This window comes from Micrasema longulum, unplaced genomic scaffold (assembly GCF_059751315.1).
Source record: "Micrasema longulum isolate JH-2025_06_02 unplaced genomic scaffold, ASM5975131v1 h1tg000259l, whole genome shotgun sequence".
Classification (NCBI taxonomy): domain Eukaryota; kingdom Metazoa; phylum Arthropoda; class Insecta; order Trichoptera; family Brachycentridae; genus Micrasema; species Micrasema longulum.
In genome coordinates this window covers 126,889-148,453 of record NW_028277463.1, presented here as the reverse complement: position 1 = coordinate 148,453, position 21,565 = coordinate 126,889, and the positions used below count along the sequence as shown (strand labels likewise).

The 21,565-nt window shown below is 30.0% G+C and overlaps 1 protein-coding gene across 2 annotated transcripts in view; it reads left to right on the top strand.

Moving 5' to 3' along the window:
• LOC148283165 (uncharacterized) overlaps positions 1–21,565 on the top strand; it is a 334,091-nt gene that overhangs the window by 258,364 nt on the left and 54,162 nt on the right. For both annotated transcript variants that reach the window (XM_088223929.1, XM_088223930.1), the window contains one exon: positions 13,714–13,797. In XM_088223929.1, coding sequence (XP_088080055.1) covers positions 13,737–13,797 — 61 coding nt within the window. In that variant the 5' untranslated portion in view covers positions 13,714–13,736. The remainder of the gene's footprint in view (positions 1–13,713; positions 13,798–21,565) is intronic.

The following is a 21,565-nucleotide window of genomic DNA, read 5'->3' as shown; positions in this document are numbered from 1 at the left end:
TATAAAAACGCAAGTATTTCTTAATGTATTTTTTTTTTTGCATCACAACAGGCCAGGAGGCCCAATTACAGTGGTGAGTTACATCACAGAACACCCAGGCATGAGAAAAATCACATTTATTTTTTGTGTTCTCACCGGGAATTGAACCCGGAACCTTCCATGTGTGAGTCAAGCGTCTTGACCGTACACCACGGAGGCCGCCTCAAAAATAAATAACATTTATTTTGTACCCATGTAAAAAAAAAAAAAAATACAGGGTATAAAATAAATTACATTGCGCATTTTCCACTCAGAAATCTACAGTAAAATGTTATTTTAATTACAATATTTGAGTTTGTCCTAATGTTTGTAGACAAAAGACTGGATTTGCACCCCCTCGGCAGTCATAAAGATTAGAAAATTACAACAGGGATGGAGAATATCCTAAAAAAGGTAATATGGAAGTCAAGGCATTTACAGGGCTTATGACCTGTCGTTGGCTGGTATTCACCATTTTTCCTATGTTTGAACATCCATATTTCTTCAATTCTTTCATTTGTTGATTTTAATGAAGTTGATGAGCTGAAACTTTATTGTTGTGAAGAGATTCATGTAACTGAATTATTTCACATATTAGGCAACGCCTTAAAACAATTTTCCAATTTTAAAATTTTTTCTTGAACCAGTTGGTTTTATTACAATATTTGAGTTTGTCCAATTGTTTGTAGACAACAGACTGGATTTCGCCTTCTCGGGAGTTATTAAGATTAACATATTTCAACAGGGATGGAGAACACCCTACCTTAACTTTACAACAATAAAGGTTTCAATTCTTTAACTTCACTGAAATCAACAAATCTAAGAATTGAAGAAATATAGATGTTCAAACATAGGAAAATGGTAAATCTTACACAGTGTGTAAAGTGGCCACTTAAACCAGCCAATGACAGGTCATAAGCCTTGTAAATGTCTAGACTTCAATATTCCGTTCTTTAAGGTATTCTCCATCCCTGATGTAATTTTTTATTTTAATTCATTTTAATGACTACCTTAACGAATTGTAGGGCAATTAAAATATTTGAATTCAATTTTTTTTAGTTTTCTTAAAAAACTCAAATCCGTCATATGCTTTCATTTGCATTGGAAACAAAGATAAAATATAATCTCAGGTAGTTTATTTTGAAGCGTTAGCGAGTCAAAATACTACGCATTTAATAAACTTCACGTTTGAGTTTATACAAATAAATGGTAAAGTACAAACAATACTGCGTTAAGCTGGCAAATATAGGTATTTCTATCAAATTCTAGAATATTTCTAAAGAACGATATCTGGACCAATCTTCCTAAAAAGGAAAAGGTTTTTGAGATAGGCAATATAAAAAAACTTAACGACTGAAAAAACCTTCGCTCAAAACCTTTTATTAAAAAAGCCTTAAGAAAATTGGAACGTTGTCAAAAGTTTGTCAAAGACTATAAGATTCAAGAATCAAGATTAAAAAATGCTGAAGCAGAAAATGGGGAATTATCAGACGAAGAATGGTTAAGATTAATAAAAGAAATATGTTCCATGTTGGAAGAAATTTATGATAATGATTTCCATCTATTAATTTATGGGTAAGGGTTAGAAAAGGGCATTCAAGTGAGGGAAAGATTCCAGTAGAATCATTTATAATGTTCATTGTTCAAGCATGATATATTTGAACATTATTCGACTTGCCGATAGCCAGATTAATTAATTCAGTATTACAGACATAGACATGATAAAAAATTAACTACATGGCTTATTACTGTAAGTGTCATAAATCAAAAACTCTGTTCATCTATATTTATTAGAATCGTAATAAAAAAACTGAGTGCTTTTATTTTGAAAAATCTCAAAAAATGCATATTTTGTACGAACGACAAAACAAATGAAGCTTTTGAAATTTTCTATCTTTTAAACGTTGTATTAATCATAATTGAGGGGTAAAGACTACCAAAGTTTTGCAAAAACTACTTATGTACGACAACATTTTAAATGAGTGCTTAAAAATCGTAGATATGTACCGCTTGTTGAATTGGAAATAGAGCTCAACAATGTTTGAGTATGTGCAAATGCTTGCAGACTGGCTGGATTTCCTCCTAATGGAGTTATTCATATTTAAATTTATTTCAACAGAGAGGGAAAACATTTTTGAAAAGGGAATATGGAAGTCTAGAAATTTACAGGGCTTATGAACTGTCATTGGATAATTAAAGTGGCAACTTTAAACACTGTGACATAAATTTAAATATGAATAACGCCCTAGGGAGGAAATCCAGCGAGTCTTCAAGCATTTGGACAAATTCAAACATTGTTGAATTAACTACCTGGTAAAAGAAGAAGTATAAAAATTAGAAAATTGTTTTCGAGCGTTGCCTCGTAGGTGATTTGGTTCAGCCGGATGAATCTCACCCACGTGATAAAAGTTTCAGCTCTTTTACTTCACAAACGTCAACAGATGAAAGAGTTGAGGATATGTGGATGTTCAAACATGGGCAGAATGGTAAATTTTACACCGTGTGTAAAGTGGCCACTTAAACCAGCCAATAACAGATCGTAAGCTTTGTAAATGCCTAGACTTCCATATTCCCTTCTCAAAAATGTTTTCCCTCTCTGTTGAAATAAATTTAAATATGGAAATAGAGCTATTTGAAAATTAGAAGGTGTTTCAGATCTTTTACCTTTTTAAAATCACCGGGTGTTAATAATAAGAAATTTTTAAGATCAAACGTAGGCAGAATGGTGAACGTAACTTTTCTTTCGAATGACGCAAAAACTTTTACCATTTGGTTTTACTGTGGGTGCTTATTTTTAAATTTGAAAAAAAAAGAACGCAACTTATGTTATCACCAAATAATCATGAATTTTATACAATTTCTTTACCCACATTTCCCTTTTGAACAATGTCACACTCTTCATTCAGACATAAAATAGACAAAATTAAATAAAATCAATTAATTTTTCGACCAAAAAAAAAATGTATTTGCTTAAATTGTTATTAGGGTTTTAGAATAACAATTGAGTTTCAAGTGTTTTCATTTGTGTTTAAAACAAATATTTTTCATTTTGAATTGTATTTTTAAATTTGTAAATTTGTTATAACCTCTGTACATGTAAAAGCTCTTTGGGTGTTAATAAATAAATAAATAAACATGTTTAACTTATACTGACTCACTGAATCTATTCCAAAATATGAGACCTAAACCTTTCAAAAGTTTCAAGGAAACGAGTCCCAATATAAGGGTTGTTGTCCGCGTGTAATGGAGTGCATGAGGCGAGACTATTTCTTTTTTCTAGGATAGTTTTGAGTAGCCTAGTCGTTAGAAATTTACTCTGGTGGAAGCAGTAGCTGGTATTTAGTGAAAGCGGTTTGCTAGATAACTTTGCTGCACCTTCCCCACTGAAAGAGGGAGATTCCACCTTTGTACAACCACCCTTAGTACATTAGATCCCCCACATATAGGAATACTGACCACTTTGTTCGCTCGACTAGAATGGACTATATTTTTATCTAATGCGAATGTAGATATACGGTGTTTGTAAAAACGTGTATTATAATATTTTTTATGAGATTTTAAAAAAATGCTTGCTCAAAGAACATATCATATGCTAAAATTTATTTATTTATATACGGCATTTCTGCCATGAGTTTTTAGAGCATTAATGCAATAGGATGAAAAAAAATAATACACCCATGGAAACACAAACCTTCATATTTTATATTTATTAATTTCAAATGCAAAAAGGTAATTTTTTTTTTGTTATGAATATATTTGAATTTTTGTTGTTGTTGGGTAGTGATAAATGAAATATATCCGAATATGGGGCATATTTTTGCGAGTGTTTTGTACCATTAGAGAATTCCCGGGAGGGATTGTTTCCTCTCTATGATTACCGAATCGAGCTTCTTGCTACTATCCGTAGCCTTTATATAGGTCCTGTCAGATATACAGATCTTATCGCCAACAAAAATAATTTTTAGGCTTTCAAAAAGTTTTGTTATCATTTCGGCGAATCTATCATGTTCAATCAAGTTTTTTTATTTAAATTTTTTTGTTTTTTCACCACAAACATAAATGATTAAACAGAGTTTAAAAAAAAATAAAGCATAATTACATAACAATCAAATAAAATTAATAGTAAACAAAAAAATCCCACAAAGGCATGGCCTGTTCGTGGATATACAAGAAAATTAATTATTGAATCTTAATGAATTATTGCTCCTATAATAAATAATGGACAGTTATAATAATAATTTAATTTCATTCCAGTCATTGAAGAATTCACTTCCCGCTTTTCTCAATCCAATGGAGTTTATTTTATTATGTGTTTCTGGATAACCTACTTTCAACAAAAAGATGCCACGGCTACCAGATTACGAAAAACTAGTTCAGGCAGCTTTTCTCGTTTGGAAACGACCAATTTTTCCGTGCATGTTTATTAAGGAGATTATTATTAAGGAGACTCGTGTCCTAAGATGCGGTGTGGGTATGTGGTTAACAAGCTACCGTTCGAGAATTTAGTAAATGTTTTACGCAACTTCGGAGGTACATATAACGAAATCAACTTAATTAAATTAGGGTTTTTATTATTTTATGCAATGTAAGTAGTATGGTTGTTGTTTTTTGTTCATGGGATTGAGTTCATTTGCGTGTGTTTGAAAAAATAAAATGTTTAAGTAGTTTGTGTAAAAATATTGTACATATTTATTTACCGTGTTTGAGCCATAGATTGAAATTCTTTTGAGTTTATTTTTTTATTAACAAAGGATATTGAGAATTTTACAACAAATACATTCAATACTTTTCAACATTTTCTACATTTCCAATACTTTAGAAAATATTATTTTTCTTCGCAGGTTGGGATCTGCGATTGGTTTTTAATTTTATTTATTCATTTATATGAACATTACAAAACAGAATATATTTATTTTTGCATATAGAAATAATAAAAATAATAAGATAAAATAAGGTAAATATAAAAATAACACATAAGTACACATCCATGGCATCCAGAGAATAATATGTTAAAAAAGTAAGAGAATCTTGTTATGAAAAACTCCCTCAGAGACGTGAAAAATGTCGATGTCTAAAGTAATATTGTTCATCATATAGATAGTTTTTTCAACCGGCATAACCATTGGCAGATTGGTCCTGTTTATTGGAATGTTAACAGTCTATGCTGACGCTGTCTTAGGTAATTATCCGGAGCATAAAAGCTAATGCTCACCATAATTTCAGGGTTGTCAATAATACCGCGCAACAATTGAAAGAAGTGCGTAGTTAAATACACATTCCTTCTAGTCTTCAAACTGCTGTAACCGAGCATACCCTGGAGGAACTCAGTGGGATAAAGCCATGGATAATATCCGCACTCCCTCATGTAGACAAACCGAAGAAATTTCTTCTGAACCCTCTCCACCATAAGAGAGTACTTCAACTTACACGGTCCCCAAATCATCGAGCCACTCTCGAGTCTGCTTTGCACCAAGGAGTTATAAAGAATTCTCAACACTCATGTATTACCAAAAATTCTGTCAGTACTCAAAACGAATCCTAACATCTTCAACAAACTGCTACAAACTATTTCGATCTGATCATGAAATTGTAGTCTCCACCCGTCTCTATTCTCCGCTTGTTTCTTCAACTCTACATATTCAAATAATGACATAATATCAATCAAGCAAATGGTTACTTACTTCTGCAGTGGAGAAACGAGGGGGGGAAGGGGGAGTCTGATACGCCGACAACCGCGTGGCTGAGCTCACCTCACTTCTCGCCGCAGAAGTAAGCAACCATTTGTTTTTTTTTTCTTTTTTCTAAATATTTTTATTAAATACGCTAATTTTTCTTCTTGTCCATACTGATCATCGTGGTTTCGGATGTGATAGGGTTTAAAGACCACCCACTATACGTTTAATATTATGCCATTATTTTTTAAACTGTTTCCCTCCAAAGAGATAAGCTCTTGTGTATGGATAGGGACGTGATAATTCGCTTAAATAGAATATCACAGAACCTTGAAGATTGTTTAGAAATGGCCATTGTTGGAAATTCATTGTAATTTATTAAAGAAATCAATAACCTGAACATTTTTTATGTGATTATTCTATAATTTATTTTGAGATTTAAGTGTCCTTCGTGTTTATTTATAAGTTAAAGGAATCAGTACACAAACATAGATATACATGCATATCCGGATTACAGGTCAAAACTGCCAAATTGCAACTTGTTAGTTTTTAAAATAAAACCAAAAAAAGTACACCTTGACAGCTTTTTTACAGAGAGCATATATTTTTTTTAAATATTTTATTTGGAAATCAATAGTTCTACATATATATTTATAGTAAACAAAGAGATATAGTGTATAAACTCAGGACTAATAACAGATTTTCACAAAGTATACAAAGTTAGTAAAGAAAATATATTACATATTAAATAAAAACATTTAAGTTTATACAAATAAAAATGTTATTTTCATGTACTCGTAAATATTTTTCAATTATCTAAATTTTTTTATTTTTTTTAAGAACAGTAAGTCATTGTAAATTGGGCGGGATCAGGACAAGAATGCTTGAAGAGAGGATAAGGAGGGGAAGGGAGATGTACATATTTATTATTATAATGTCCACCAATTTACATAATGCATTTTGAGTGTGAATTTTAAATAGGACAGAGTGATGTTTGTGTAATCTTTATCTTTAAATTTTGTATTGTACACTGAAAAAGTCCTACGAAAAAAAAGCATTTTTAACATACGATGTTTTACTTATTGGTACATGAAACAGGTGGTACCGTCTACAAATCCCGGCTGGCACATGTATTGTTATTAAACTAAGTAGTTCTGTATAGTCAACTTTTCCTGTCATAATTTTGTGAAGCAGTAGTTGGTCCGCACACACTCTGCGGTGTAATAGTTAAGTGATATTGTAGTCGTATATCCAGTTTTATATTTATTTTATATAATAAGTTAAATCATTCCATTTTATCCCTGTAGTACAAACGTTTGTATGTATGTGTAATGTAATACTTCTGTTGAAAGCGTGCTTTAAAAATCCCATACAAAGTGGAACAATTGTAAATGTCAAGCCTTAGAAGAGATTGCTGGAAAGTTGTAGAATATTTTCAGGTGCGCTTCATCGCATTCCGGAATTATTGCTGAAGTTAACAGCTTTGTTGGAATTTTATCGCTCACCGACTGAATACTTTCCCGTTTAGAACTTAACAAATTCCATATAAGGCGAAAGGTTATCTACACAGAATATTTTCATGGAACCAAATCGCTGCGTCTTAATCTAAGACGCATTTTTTCTTTTAGGTTTATGTTAGTAGTAGATAAAACACTGTTGATGTGTTTATACTACAACAAATATATGGTTTTCAGATATATGCCATATAATTGATATACTAGTTTTTTTTTTCTCGGCTTCGCTTGACATGTTTTTATACTTTTAAACTAATTTTAATTATCCACAATATTTTGACTTTATCCAATTTTTTGTTGACAAGGACTGGATCCAACTCCCTGAGACGCTGTTAATATTAACATATTACAACAGAGATGAAGAACATTACATCAACAGATGAAAGAATTGAAGGAATATACATGTTAAAATATGGGTAGAATGATGAGTGTTACACAGTGTGTAAAGTGGCCCTTTAAACCGGCCAATGATAGGTCATAAGCCCTGTAGATGCCTAGACTTCTTTATTAGCTTGTTTTAAATGTTCTTCATCTCTGTTGTAGTATGTTACTTATAATTAATTTTAGAATTACTTTTAAAAATAATAAATTGCTTCTCTTACTATAATGTGACATTATTTTTGAAGATGTTTTTTTTTAATTAGCTTAAATTCATTGTCTTTTATTTGTTTTAATGTTTCATCTCATTGTTTTTTTTTTAATCCCTTTAAATAAGTTTACATTTTTTTTCTTTTTGAAAACGTTTTTTTTTTTAATTTAAGCATGTTTTTTCTTATTTATTTTAATTCTTACCTTTCAACTACTTTTTTATTTTTATATTATTTCCGTTTATGTAAATACTAACTACGAACTTTTAAAATAACATTTGTACTTCGATTTTAATTTTTAAACTACTTTCATTTATAGTTTTTTCCTTCTTTTTGTACTTGAAAAAATTAAAATAATTAATTGATATCCTTAGATATAATAATAATATAATATAAAAACTTCCCTGGTCTATTAAAGTTAAGTCTAACTGTATTTAATATAAAATTTTGTAATTGTACTCTATGTTTCCTAAATAAAAGAAAAAAAATAATGGTATGAGTGGCATCTATTCATTAAAAAAATTTACAAAATCATTGTTACGTTTTCACATCATCACGTCGGGGTCACTACTGTTATGATATGTGAAAATATCCCGATTTGATATTAGTTCATTACAGTTATTTTAGATTTTCTTTACTGAAGAAAGTTCATGATTATAAATTGATACGCGATCAACATTTCTTTTATAAGTTTTTTCTTTTACAATTGTATATATTAAACCTCACGTATTTGATGGGGGCTGTTGGCATGGAAAAGAGAGCAAAAAGTACACAAACCGATGGTGAGCAAGAAACTACTGCGTTGATACATCAAATACAGAATAATGTTATTATTATAATATATCTGCTCCATTAAAGCTATCTATATAATACATATGTCAGGTGTCAATGACAGTAAAATATTTCGGCGCAAAATCATTATTTACAAATTATTACATGTCGTCCTTTTCTGGAATCGAACGACATCGAATAAACATTGAGTCGAAAATACAAGTCTACGGTTATGGTTCAATTTCACCAACAAACCTGTATTTTTCGTTCCTCTTAACACGGGAAATTTGTTTATGATAATTGGGTAAAACCTTACCGAATTTATCAATTAATTATTCGAGAGGCGAAACATATGGGCTAAGGTGTATATTTTAAAGTATGTGATTCCCTTACGGTAAAACAACTATGTGAGTTCAAATTGATTATAAATCACTTTGTTGATCCGGAATATAAAAAAAAGATATTCCTATACCCACGACACTACATTAAAAACTAAGGGATCCCTGGTCGTTCCCTGAATTAAAAACTTCTTTGGAGAAGAAACATTTAATTACGTTATTTCAAGATTGTCGAATCTCTCGAGAACCATTATTAACACAGACGATCTTCAAATGATAAAAAAGAATCTAAGCAATACCTCCAGAGTACTGTGTAGTAAATTTTACACGTTAATCAGAAATGTATTTAATACGTTTATGTGTATTATGTATGTAAATGTATGTGTGTAAAACAAACTTGCTTTTAAAAGATCGTATCCCTCCAAAATCTCTCTAGACTTAGTTGCAAATAAAAGGTAAAACATGTTACTAAATCAAATGAATGAACGCTGTTCTGCAGCACTGAATTATTTTTAAAATATTTTTCTTAGAAGATTTTTGAATATAGTAAAATATAAAACAAATATACATTATGTATACCAAATTTTTATTCAACTTTAATCACTTTTAGAATCGCAAACTTAGGTTTGATTACCTTTGATTTTCCTACCCAGCAATTATTTTGTACAACATCTGAAGATCAAACATTCCTTACAGGAAATTCTTAAAAGTTTTTGGAAATTTATATAAAGTATATTTCTAACAAGAATAATGAATGAAACACAATATCTTGCTCAAAAATACTTGAGTTCGGGTTTATTTGTTTTCTTTAATCCTGAAACTGAAAAATGATTTTTTATTTGGGATAAAGAGATGAGCTTAAAATTCTCCTCTCGCCCGATTCCATTCAGGAGGTTATATAATTTATTTGCGTACTTGCAATTTGCAAAAATAACTTTTAAGCTACATATAATTAACAGATACCTTAACACTTTTTTAAATATTCTTTGTTCTATTATTATGTTCATTGCTCCAGTACTTCTTCCAGCAAACAAAACAATTCATTGATACCGAGACTGCATAGGTTAGGTACCACTTATGGAACGGCTGCAGACATTCTGTCCAATTCTTTACCATCTTATAAGTCCACAATATCAAATTTATTTGTAGCTGCTCGTCAAACTATTATTGACAATTCAATTTCACAAATTAAAAAAAAATACTTGTTTATTTTTATTACCTTATACTTGTTTTTTATTTTTTACTATTATATCGAATTGCATTGTAGTATTGGCAAATACGCATTTCATAGATACATATTTTTATTTCTTATTTTTTCGTGATAATATATGCTTGCTTGTTTATTAATTTAACTTAAAAATGTCTTTCTTGCTTACCGTAACACTTTATTTATTGTTTGCTTTACAGAATTTATTTCATGGGCTTATATCTTTTCATTTTTTGTTTATATGCTTACTGTTTTTTCTTGCATACCTTTGTTATTATTGTTTTTTTTTTTACTTGGTAAAACTTTTTATTATATCCTTTTTAACTAATTTCACATTTTTTTTCTATATATTCTGTTTATTATTTAGAATGTTAGCATGTATTTCATTTTTATTTTTTGTAAATGCCTTTTGGGCGTTAATGAACAAAATATATAAATAAATAAGGGAATATGGAAGTCTAGGCATTTACAGGGCTTATTATCTGTCATTGGCTGGTTTAAGTGGTCACTTTACACACTGTGTAACATTCACCATTTTGCCTATATTTGAACATCCATATCTCTTCGATTCTTCCATTTGTTGATTTAAGTGAAGTTAAAGAGCTGAAAACCAACTGGTCCAACCATGAAGAAGTTTAAAAATTAAAAAAATATTTTCAGGCGTTGCCTAGTATGTGAAATAATTCAGTCAGATTAATCTCTTCACAACAATAAAGGTTTCAGCTTATTTAAGGTATTCTCCATCCCTGTTGTAATTTGTTAACTAATCCATAAGATTTTTTATCGCGTTGGTAATTACCGACAAGTGCGCTCGTTGTGAATGAGCTGCCGCGTCAGCTAAGATCGCACTATTTATATGATCTCAGTAAGAACCGTAAAAAAACATAAACTTTGAAATATTACGTTAAAAAAAAAAACCTCTAAAAAATAACCTTAACTAGTAGGTTTTTTATCCCATTATTTCAAACAAGTCAGTTTCTTTGCCCTTATTTTCTAACAGTCTTCACGGAAAAAGGAAATTCATTCAAACCGGAAGCTTGAAGTAGTATTGCAGGCTTAGACATCTTCAGTTTACATGGTAAAAGTCTCCGTTAAGCTGTAAGCTAGCCTGGAAACGCTTTTGGTTATTTTGAAAGCTTGCATGCAAACAAAACCACAGTATAATAATTTAGAGAAGGGGAAACTTGAAAAATATATTGTAACGACTTTGAAAGCTTAACGTAAAAAGCTTTCATAGATAAGTTTAACCCTTTTCGCCCACGAATTAATAACGTAATATTTCAATTACAATAATTTTAAATCTAGGTGTAAATTTGTTATTTTCTTGAATTTTTTTTACATACAAACATTTATGGAAATGCGTTTCGCTGATTCTTATCAAAAGGTTTGATTCATTTTTATGGTAAATGTCACAGCGCAAACTTAGAACAACTTACACTCAATAAAGAGAGGATACTAAATTTCTGGCGTTATTTTAGGATTTCTTTAGATGGCTTAAAATTCAAATTACAACCAATAATATTAATGTTTTCGGATGAACAGTATTTTTCCTCATAACGGGAAGATTTTTGAGTTTTTTTTCTTTTTTAAATATTTGCGAAAGCGATTTATGATATTATGATAGTTTTATTTGCAAAGCATTTTATGGAGAATCGATTTAGCTGCGATTGAACAAGTACTTCGATCGGGGTCAATGCGGTCACTACCCCAGCTAAAAAATCACAAAATTTTTTATTTGCTTTTGCTGATTCTTTTCACATAGGTGGAAAGGATACGGATTTTATTTAGCCAAGTGCAAGGAAGAAGGACATAGAAATAAATTACGCTATAACACATTATATAAAAAAACAGACTTACCACATTGTTATTTTGTAACCCATGTAATAAATAAATTTTTGTACCCATTTAGACTACAACTTTATAATTGAAATACTTACTTAAATATATTATGTGTGCTGAGTAAATAATTGCTTTGGATCAATTATCAAATGTACTTATATAATACTAGCTGAACCCGGCCACGCTTCGCTGTGGCAAAAGAAAACAAATTACTGAAAAAAGTCCTTTCATTTCTCAGATATAATTTGAATTTTAAATCCTATCATTTTTTTTATTCTTAATTGTACGGGAAATTAAGTTTTGTAACTTTGGCTAAAAAAAGAAAAATGGCAGCACTGAGTAGAACTGTCATTCAGTACTTGTTAACTTTGACAAATTATCAGTCAATTTAAAACGCATAGAATTTTTAGTTCCCGTTAGAACTTTTGAATAAAAAGTAAATAGAAACACCTTTCTACTAAAATGATATTGTTTTTCAAAAGAAATTGAGTCGATCTATTGATTACTTTTTGAGATTTGCGGCCACAAACATACAGAACCCAAATTGTTACATACATTAGTAGATAAAAGTAACATAATAGGCCTTATTTATATACTTGGTATAAAATTACGCCTAGGTATAGTGTTAGAATACAGATGAAAGTACCATCCTTATTTTAGTGGTAGAATAAGGATGGTATTTTCATCCTTATTTTTTTATTTTATGTTTGTACCATGTTATTTCAAAACCGTGTAAAAAGAGGTTTCGGCGTACTCGTATTTTATAGTTTTTGTGCTGTTTTTTTAAGCACTACATATATGTACATACCTATATATTTTGCGTGGTGTTAAAATTAATTTTAACTGTTGAGCAAAATTTGTTATTTGTAAATTGTCGTATTATGGTGTAGTGGCAAATGGAAATATGTTGGTGTGACCCATCTTAAGCTATTCACGTAACAAATTAGCGGTGACGTGTAAGGTCCTCCGTTTAATGACGCAATTTATTGCATGCGACGGAAAGGGTTAACCTCAATTTCCATGGGGGATTGCTTATTAATATATTATTATACCAAGATTTCTACAGAACATGGCTTTTAGGGCTGTTCCATCAGATTAACACCAAAAAAGATTATTTTTAGCATTATTTATATTAAAGGATTGAAGAAAAGAACGCAAAGAAAGGCTAACCTAATCATTATTTAAGTTTTTAATGATGTAATGATACACAAATTATTTTATTATATTGACAGTTTTTAGAATCTCAGTATGCCATAAATAAAAAAATAAAAAATATTGAAACAAAATAATTAATACTAAAGTAAAATTAAATAATCATGAATAAACTTAGCATGATGTGAATAATGAGAGAAAAATTTTGAAAAATTTATTTTACGTTTTATGTACATATACAATTTATAAACATATAAGGGCGGGTATATTGCCTTTAGGCAATTTCTTCTTACCTACCCTTTATATTAAACTATTCTGAAAAAATAAAGAATTTTTTCTCTTGAACAACAAAATATTATGAAATTGTGAATAATAAAGAAATATTATAAGATAAATTAAGTACAAAAAATGTGTAACGTCCCCTTCCAAGCACAAGACAATTTTTTTTTTGAAAGAAATTTCGAATTTAGATATCTTTGATAGGTAAATTTAAACACGTATTGTACAAAAATACTAATTCTGTGATGAGAAATATGTTTCTACATTATAATTATTTGACTATGACCGTCTACGATTCATTATGAAAAATATTAAGAATAGTATTTTTATTTTCAGGACAGTTTTGCAGAAGAAAAAACATGGCGGATTTTGGGAGACCGGCGCAATACCTGATGTTGCTAATTTTCTACAGTTTTACAGGTAATGTTTTAAAAATGTTCTTTTATTAAAAATAAATATCATGAAATCCTAACTTATAAGTTGAGATAAGAACATTTATGTTTTACGACGTATTTTGTTTGTGATGCTTTGAAAATAAAAAAAAATATTGAGAAAAAAAAACCCAACGAAACCAGATAAATGGTTTAAAATTATCAGGATCGGTATTAAATTCATAAAAACGCCTTTCTTGAAAACCGCCGTGAAAGTTTCAAAATAAAACTTACACCTTTATAAGTTGTGTCTGTTTTTTACAAATGAAGAGAAAAAGAGGAGAAATTACAACACAGCAGTCAATAATGTATTCTCCTTCATTATTTTACAACAAATTAGTCAATAATGTATTCTCCTTCATTTTTTTACAAATTAGCCGACAATGTATTTTCCTTCATTATTTTATAACGAATTGGTCAATAATGTATTCTCTTTCATCATGTTACAAATTGGTCAATAATGTATTCTCCTTCATTATTTTACAACAAGTTGGTCAATAATGTTTTCCTTTTCATTATTTTACAACTAATTGGTAAATAATGTATTCTCTTTCATCATTTTACAAATTGATTAATAATGTATTCTCCTTCATTATTTTACAAATTGGTCAATAATATATTCTTCTTCGATATTTTACAACAAGTTGGTCAATAATGTTTTCTTTTTTATTATTTTACAACAAATTGGTTAGTAATGTTTTCTCCGTCATTATTTTACAAAACAATTAACAATAATGTATTTTCCTTCATTATTTTACAACAAATTGGTCCATAGCGTATTCTCCTTATTCTCCTAAATCTGTCTACAAACATTTGGATAAACTCAGAAAATTGCTGATTAACCATTTTATTTTACTTTTGGTGCTAATTTTTAGATTTGATAAAAGACGGACCGAACGTATGTTTACATCTAATACATTGTACATAGTGATGGCTCAATTATATAAACCGACAAGCCAAATTAAATTAGTTTTGAGTTATACTACCCATTATTTTAAAAAAGCTCTCCTTTTCAATTCTACAAATTTTCAATTTCAAATTTTAAATTTTATATATTCATATATATTTATGTACATTACAAAATAGAATATCTTAATTTATACATAAAAAATCAATGAAAATAAAAATTTAAAATGTAAATATGAAATTAACACAAAAGTATACAAAATATTCAGAGAAAAATAAATGCTAAAAAAATAAGAGAATCTTGTAAGGAAAAACTCCCTTAGAGATCTGAAAAATGTCAATGTCGAAAGTAATGTAAGTGTATATTTTGTTTGTCTGTGCTCTATATTAATTTGTTAAATATTATAATATATAAAAATGTAATTGCCTGGCTTGGAACGGGGTATGTACCCTTGTTAGCTGGGCAAAGTGAATATGGAATTGTATTTTGATAAAGAGTGTGAATAAATAAATAAATAAATAAATAAATATTGTTCAACATAGAGATAGTTCTTCCAACAAACATAACCATTGGCAGATTGGTCCTGTTTATTGGAATGTGAAACAGTCTACGCTGACGCTGTCTTAGGTAATTATCCGGAACATAAAAGCTAATGCTCACCATAATTTCAGGGTTGTCATTAATACCGCGCAACAATCGAAAGAAGTGCGTACCTAGTTAAATACACATTCCTTCTGGTCTTCAAACTTCTGTAACCATGCATACTTTAGAGGAACTTAGTGGAAAAAACCATGGATAATATCCCCACTCCTTCATGTAGAGAAACCGAAGAAATTTTTTCTGAACCCTCTCCACCATAAGAGAGTACTTCAACTCACACGGTCCCCAAATCATCGAGCCACTCTCGAGTCTACTTCGCAGCAACGAGTTATAAAGAATTCTCAATACTCGTGAATTACCAAAAACCCTGAAAAACTGTTTCAATCTGATCATGACATGTAAGGGAACTTACAAAAGTAATGCCCAGATCTTTAACCTTCGAAGCCCGCATAAGATTTTGGTCATTTATTCTATAGTGGAAAAAAGCGTTTAGTGGGCCCTGGTGAAAGACATAACTGAGCATTTTAAAATATTGAGCAATTATTTATTTCGTCTTTACCTTTCAGATACGTTTATTTTATCCGCCCGGAGAATATAAAAACCATTCACAGTTTTAACCCTCAAAAATAGCTTCAATAAAAATATGTTATAATAAAAAACGCAAAACTATAACTTTTTTAATATCATTAATAAAAATAGAGAACTGTAATGGGCCTAGATTGGTTCCTTGGGGAACATCTAAGTAAAAAAAAGTAAAAAATTGATGCAAACAAGCCATACGAAACGTATTGATTTCGGTTTTGGAGGTAGCTCGCCATTAATTTTAGCATTCCATCCGAGTAATCGATCTCACTCAGCTCGTTTAACATAACATCATGATCGACTGTGTCAAAGGCTTCGTCAAAGTTATTATATGAACAGTCAACCTGATGTCCTACATCTAATGCAGCCGTAATATAGTCAATAAATATCATCAAATTTGTTTCAACTGAGCGACCCTTCTTAAAACCGTGCTCTTCATCTATTGTAAATGGCTCGACTCGAGAAGCGATGATTTTACTTATTAAGATTTCAAATACCTTATCTGGCGCTGAACAAACTCTTAAAAAATATTGGTTTTCTCTTGTTAGATACATTTTACACTTGGAAATAAATGAACCTAACAATCTCTTAGCTCCATTACTAATTAAAACGTTGTGATTATTTTCATAAACAACTTTACTCTTAAAACTAACCATTGTCTTTATATTAAATATAAATATAATCAACTTTTATATGCATAAATAACTTCTTTTAAAGCTTGTTATCACTGTGTATGGTTTACGTATAAATACATGTATATATTGTGTATATATCATGCGCGGTATGTCCATATATTGGATTGAACCAATGCTTCATTAAAAAATTGAAATAATCAATATACATATAATTTTTCATTTTATAAACTTAGTTATGAGATAACTAATCCTTTAAATAACTAAGACATATATTTTTTAATTGGTTTGTTTTCATCCTAGCAATCTGAAATAGGTTCGATGTTCATTCATTAACGACTTCTAAAAGATTGCGGCAACTTCACACAAAACTTTCTGACTGCGCGGACTGGTGTAAAAAACACTGAGCTCCGTCTAATTCTAGATTATGGAACTGCGTAAGTGTTTTAGTTCCTTAAAGGCGGTCTCTTAGTACAGAATTTCACAAGTCCACGAATGCGTAAATAGAGATATCTAGTACCTGTGGAACCAATTTTAACAAAAATATCTGGGTATATTTTCCAAGTATTGTTTATTGATGTTTTTATAACAAATTAAGCAGCACTGAAATCGGTTGACACGATGGCATTTTAACATTAAACTATGAAACATAACTCTTTTGTTTTAAATAAATTAACTATTGAAAAACATAAAAAAAAACTAATAATGGTTTTTTTTAATTCTGATATTATGCTATAAAAAAAAGCTTTTTACTGTATTTCAAAACACTTCATTTGAATTTCTGTGTTAGAAGTAGGCATAAATTTTACGTATGTATTTACCTAGTACCAAATGACTGTTTCCCTAATTCGCTGCACGCTCCTGATATATATATATTTATATATATATATATATACATACATATACATATATATATACTTCACTTAAGGTGATATCAATAATTAGTTGCTATAAATGAAATTATATGAGTTAAAACTTTTATCAGCCATTTCTCAAAACTAGTCATTTCTAGATTTATGTAACTAAGCCATCTTAAGCCAAATGGTGAATTTTGTGTTTACATTATTTTTTTTATTGAATAATTAAAGTAAATTTATTTCTTAATTTAAGTAGAAAAGAAATACTAATGAGTAACATCATCATAATACGATTTTCCGTAATGTTCCTGCCTTCATACATACACGGGATTTAATATGTTTGCGCATACACCCATCTTTATTATACTGTGTGGTATGGTAAACCTAGCCTAAACTATGTATGTAGGTTGGTTCGTTCGTTCGCTCCGCGATATGGGTATAAAAACTACGTGCTGTAATTTAGAGCTGCATATTTTAAAGTGGAAACTAATTTGGTTTCCGCAGTCACCATCTGTCGGGCGGAATCACAAAAAAGCTCAAATAAAGAGCCAATCATTTTCAAAATAAAATATCGTCCGCCATTTTGATTATCACTCAAAATGGCGACCATTTTGTAGTTGTATTCACATTTTAACTGTGGCAAGAGTCGTAAATATTATTGTTTTTAAATATCACGTTGATGTATGTTTTGAAATTAGTACTTTTTTTAATTGACTGTAATTTTATAAACCTTTAGTACGGATTATTACATTAATTGAACAATTTTATTTTTTCTCATTTCACATATTTTGTAAAGATTGTCGGAGTGTTTTTTTTAGTAATTTATTTATTTATTTATTTATTTATTCACACTCTTTATCAAAATACAATTCCATATTCACTTTGCCCAGCTAACAAGGGTACATACCCCGTTCCAAGCTAGGCAATTACATTTTTATATATTATAATATTTAACAAATTAATATAGAGCACAGACAAACAAAATATACACTTATTCGGATACACATTTTGATTCATATACATACAGACGTACACACATATACACACATGTATATATAAATATACACATATATACACATGTACATACACACACACGTACATACAAAGTTAAGTCTGGTAGTTTATTGTATAATTTAAGTCCCTGATTTATTAGTCTCGACTGTCCTTGTCTCGTTTCAGAAGGTCGTATGTGATATTATTCTGATACTATCGTAATGTATCCGAGTCTAATACAATTTTTTAATTTTTGTCAACATTTACATTTGTGGCTAATTTATTGATGATAAATTTAAAAGATTCGACTTGAAAAACTTATTTTTTTAATTTGGCGTTATATAAGGCAGGTCGTACTTTACATTTTTTTGTCGCTAGAGTCTGTCTTTATTTTTTTTTTTTATTTTGAAACCACACAAAATATTTGACTGATTATAATTCATATGAATTACATTCCTAGGAGTCACTTCAACTGAATTCTGAACTTAAATATTTAATTTTTATTTTTATTTGAACTTAAAAATTGTTAGTGGTTAAAAACAAAGTTGTTTTGTTTATGTTATTATAATTAATAACCATACAGTTAGTGCTGCAGATATAAACTTTATATCAAATAAACAATAAATAAATAAGGCACATATCAATAACAACAAAGAAACAAAGCAATTTAACACCATTGTAACTAAATATAACTCTTAGAGTCAAAAACCTTTTCTTACACAAACAAAATCAATATACAAAACGCTTTCAAGATTGGAGAAAGTGGTAGATCTAGATCTAAAGGAGATAAGATCGTTAACATCACATACCACGCAGATGATTTTGTATTTTAGTTTCCTGTTCCTCGTAGTTGTTGCATAAAACATATTTAAGATTTTACATTAGAATTTTTGAAGTGTTATTTTTTTATTTATTTGTATCATCGTCAAATCATTTCCGAAATTAATTGAGCAAAGAGCACTGAATTAATATACCTACCCTAGTATACCTTAAATATTTACTTCATATAAGTAGTACTTCGTAAGATCAGCTTTACGCTTCAAGTGTCAGTAAGGCTATAAAATATTCTGGTGTAAAAACACCTTTTTGAATAAATATTTCATATAACCAATGTCGGGAATCGAGCCAGAGCACCGTTGCATAGTAGGCAAACTCTTGTAATTTCTCTCTGCTTGTAATTTTGCAAGCAACAACAATTGAACGTAGTTATGCAGAAAAAACCAGCCATAAAAAAGTAAAAATAAGATAATAGCACCTTTGTGAAAAGAGTAAATACAATAAATCTACACTTCAGTTAAAATGTTTTTGACTTTGACAAATGATAAACAATGAATACGTTAGTTATTTAATATATTACAAACAAGAATCTAATTATGTATTTGACCGGTTTCAATGATTTTTAAAGCACTGTAAATTTGTTTAGTGCTGTGGGTGTTTTCTGCAAATTAAGAAATGCCGTTTATGTGATCGACACCATTTTCAGAAGGTGATTAATACAGTTTTTTGTATAAAAGGGGGCTGGCTTTTATCAGCAGAACATTGAACTGACCTTAGTGCAATCGATAACATCAATATCTCATTATTTCGAAATTGTGGACTGACTGTTTTCTGCATTACTACGTTCAATTATACCAGCTGCTTTGAACAAACAAAGCTCTCACGCAGTTTCCCCGTAAGGGTATACAGAGAGGATAGAATGCCACATATTAAAATCACATGCATACGTCTTCTCATGCACGCAAGCGTTTACATGTCGTACCATAAGTAATATATTTTGGATTTGATCATTGGATTTCTGTCTTGGTCTTCCTCGTTTTCGTCATCCTATTTTTCTCTATTCTTCTTCTATTTACCTTCTATTTTTCTCTATTTTTAACTATTTTTTTTACCTCAATTGTGATATTCATTCTTGCCTCAGCTTTACATACTGCGCGAGTTTCGACATTTGAATAGTAATTTTATCACATATTCGCCCTGCATTGAATTAAAAATAAATCATGTATAATTCGTTCTAATGATAAAATAAATATATATGGCTAAAGTTCGTTTACTAGGGAAAATACCCCTGTCATCTTTGTTAATGTTATCTCTAAAACGAGCTTGATACGAAAGTTTTTCAAAAAAGCCTTAAAACTCCGAGTAATCAGGAAAAACGTTGGGTGAACATTTTTTTTGTTTTTTTACTTTGAGTTAAAACCAAGTTCTTGTATGCAGTAAATAAAGGTTTTCCTAGTTAAAATAAATCAAATTGGTATTTCCACAAAGAACATAGTTAGATTAATTATTATACGTTTAGAAATATTTTAACAGAACTTAAAACGTTGATTTATAGAGGATAAAAAAGACTAGTAATTCAACAATGTTTGATTATGTCCAAATGCTTGCAGACTGGCTGGATTTCCTCCCTAGGGAGTTGTTCATATTTAAATTTATTTCAACAGAGAGGGAAAAAGTTTTCGAGAAGGGAATATGGAAGTCTAGGCATCTTAAACCAGCCAATGACAGGTCATAAGCCCTGTAAATGCCTAGACTTCCATATTCCCTTCTCGAAAACTTTTTCCCTCTCTGTTGAAATAAATTTAAATATGAACAACTCCCTAGGGAGGAAATCCAGCCAGTCTGCAAGCATTTGGACATAATCAAACATTGTTGAATTACTACCTGGTAAAATAAGAAGTATAAAAATTGAAAAATTGTTTCCAGGCGTTGCCTAGTAGGTGATTTGGTTCAGCCGGATGAATCTCACCCACGTGATAAAGGTTTCAGCTCTTTCACTTCACAAAAGTCAACAGATGGAAGAGTTGAGGAAATGTGGATGTTCAAACATGGGCAGAATGGTGAATGTTACACAGTGTGTAAAGTGGCTACTTAAACCAGCCAATGACAGGTCATAAGCCCTGTAAATGCCTAGACTTCCATATTCCCTTCTCGAAAACTTTTTCCCTCTCTGTTGAAATAAATTTAAAGACTAGTAATACTTAAATTTGGAATTACCATTTACCAGTTTCATCGCTTTCGTGACATCTTCAAGACTGATTAAGATTACTTGTCGTTGATTTCTATAGTAAATTACAGTTTATTTATTTATATACATAAGTTTATTGTGCATCATTTGAGATAATAAGTCCCAACTCCATGGGACTGAAAGTGCTGTGTTGAGATGGGACGAGCAATTATATGACACAG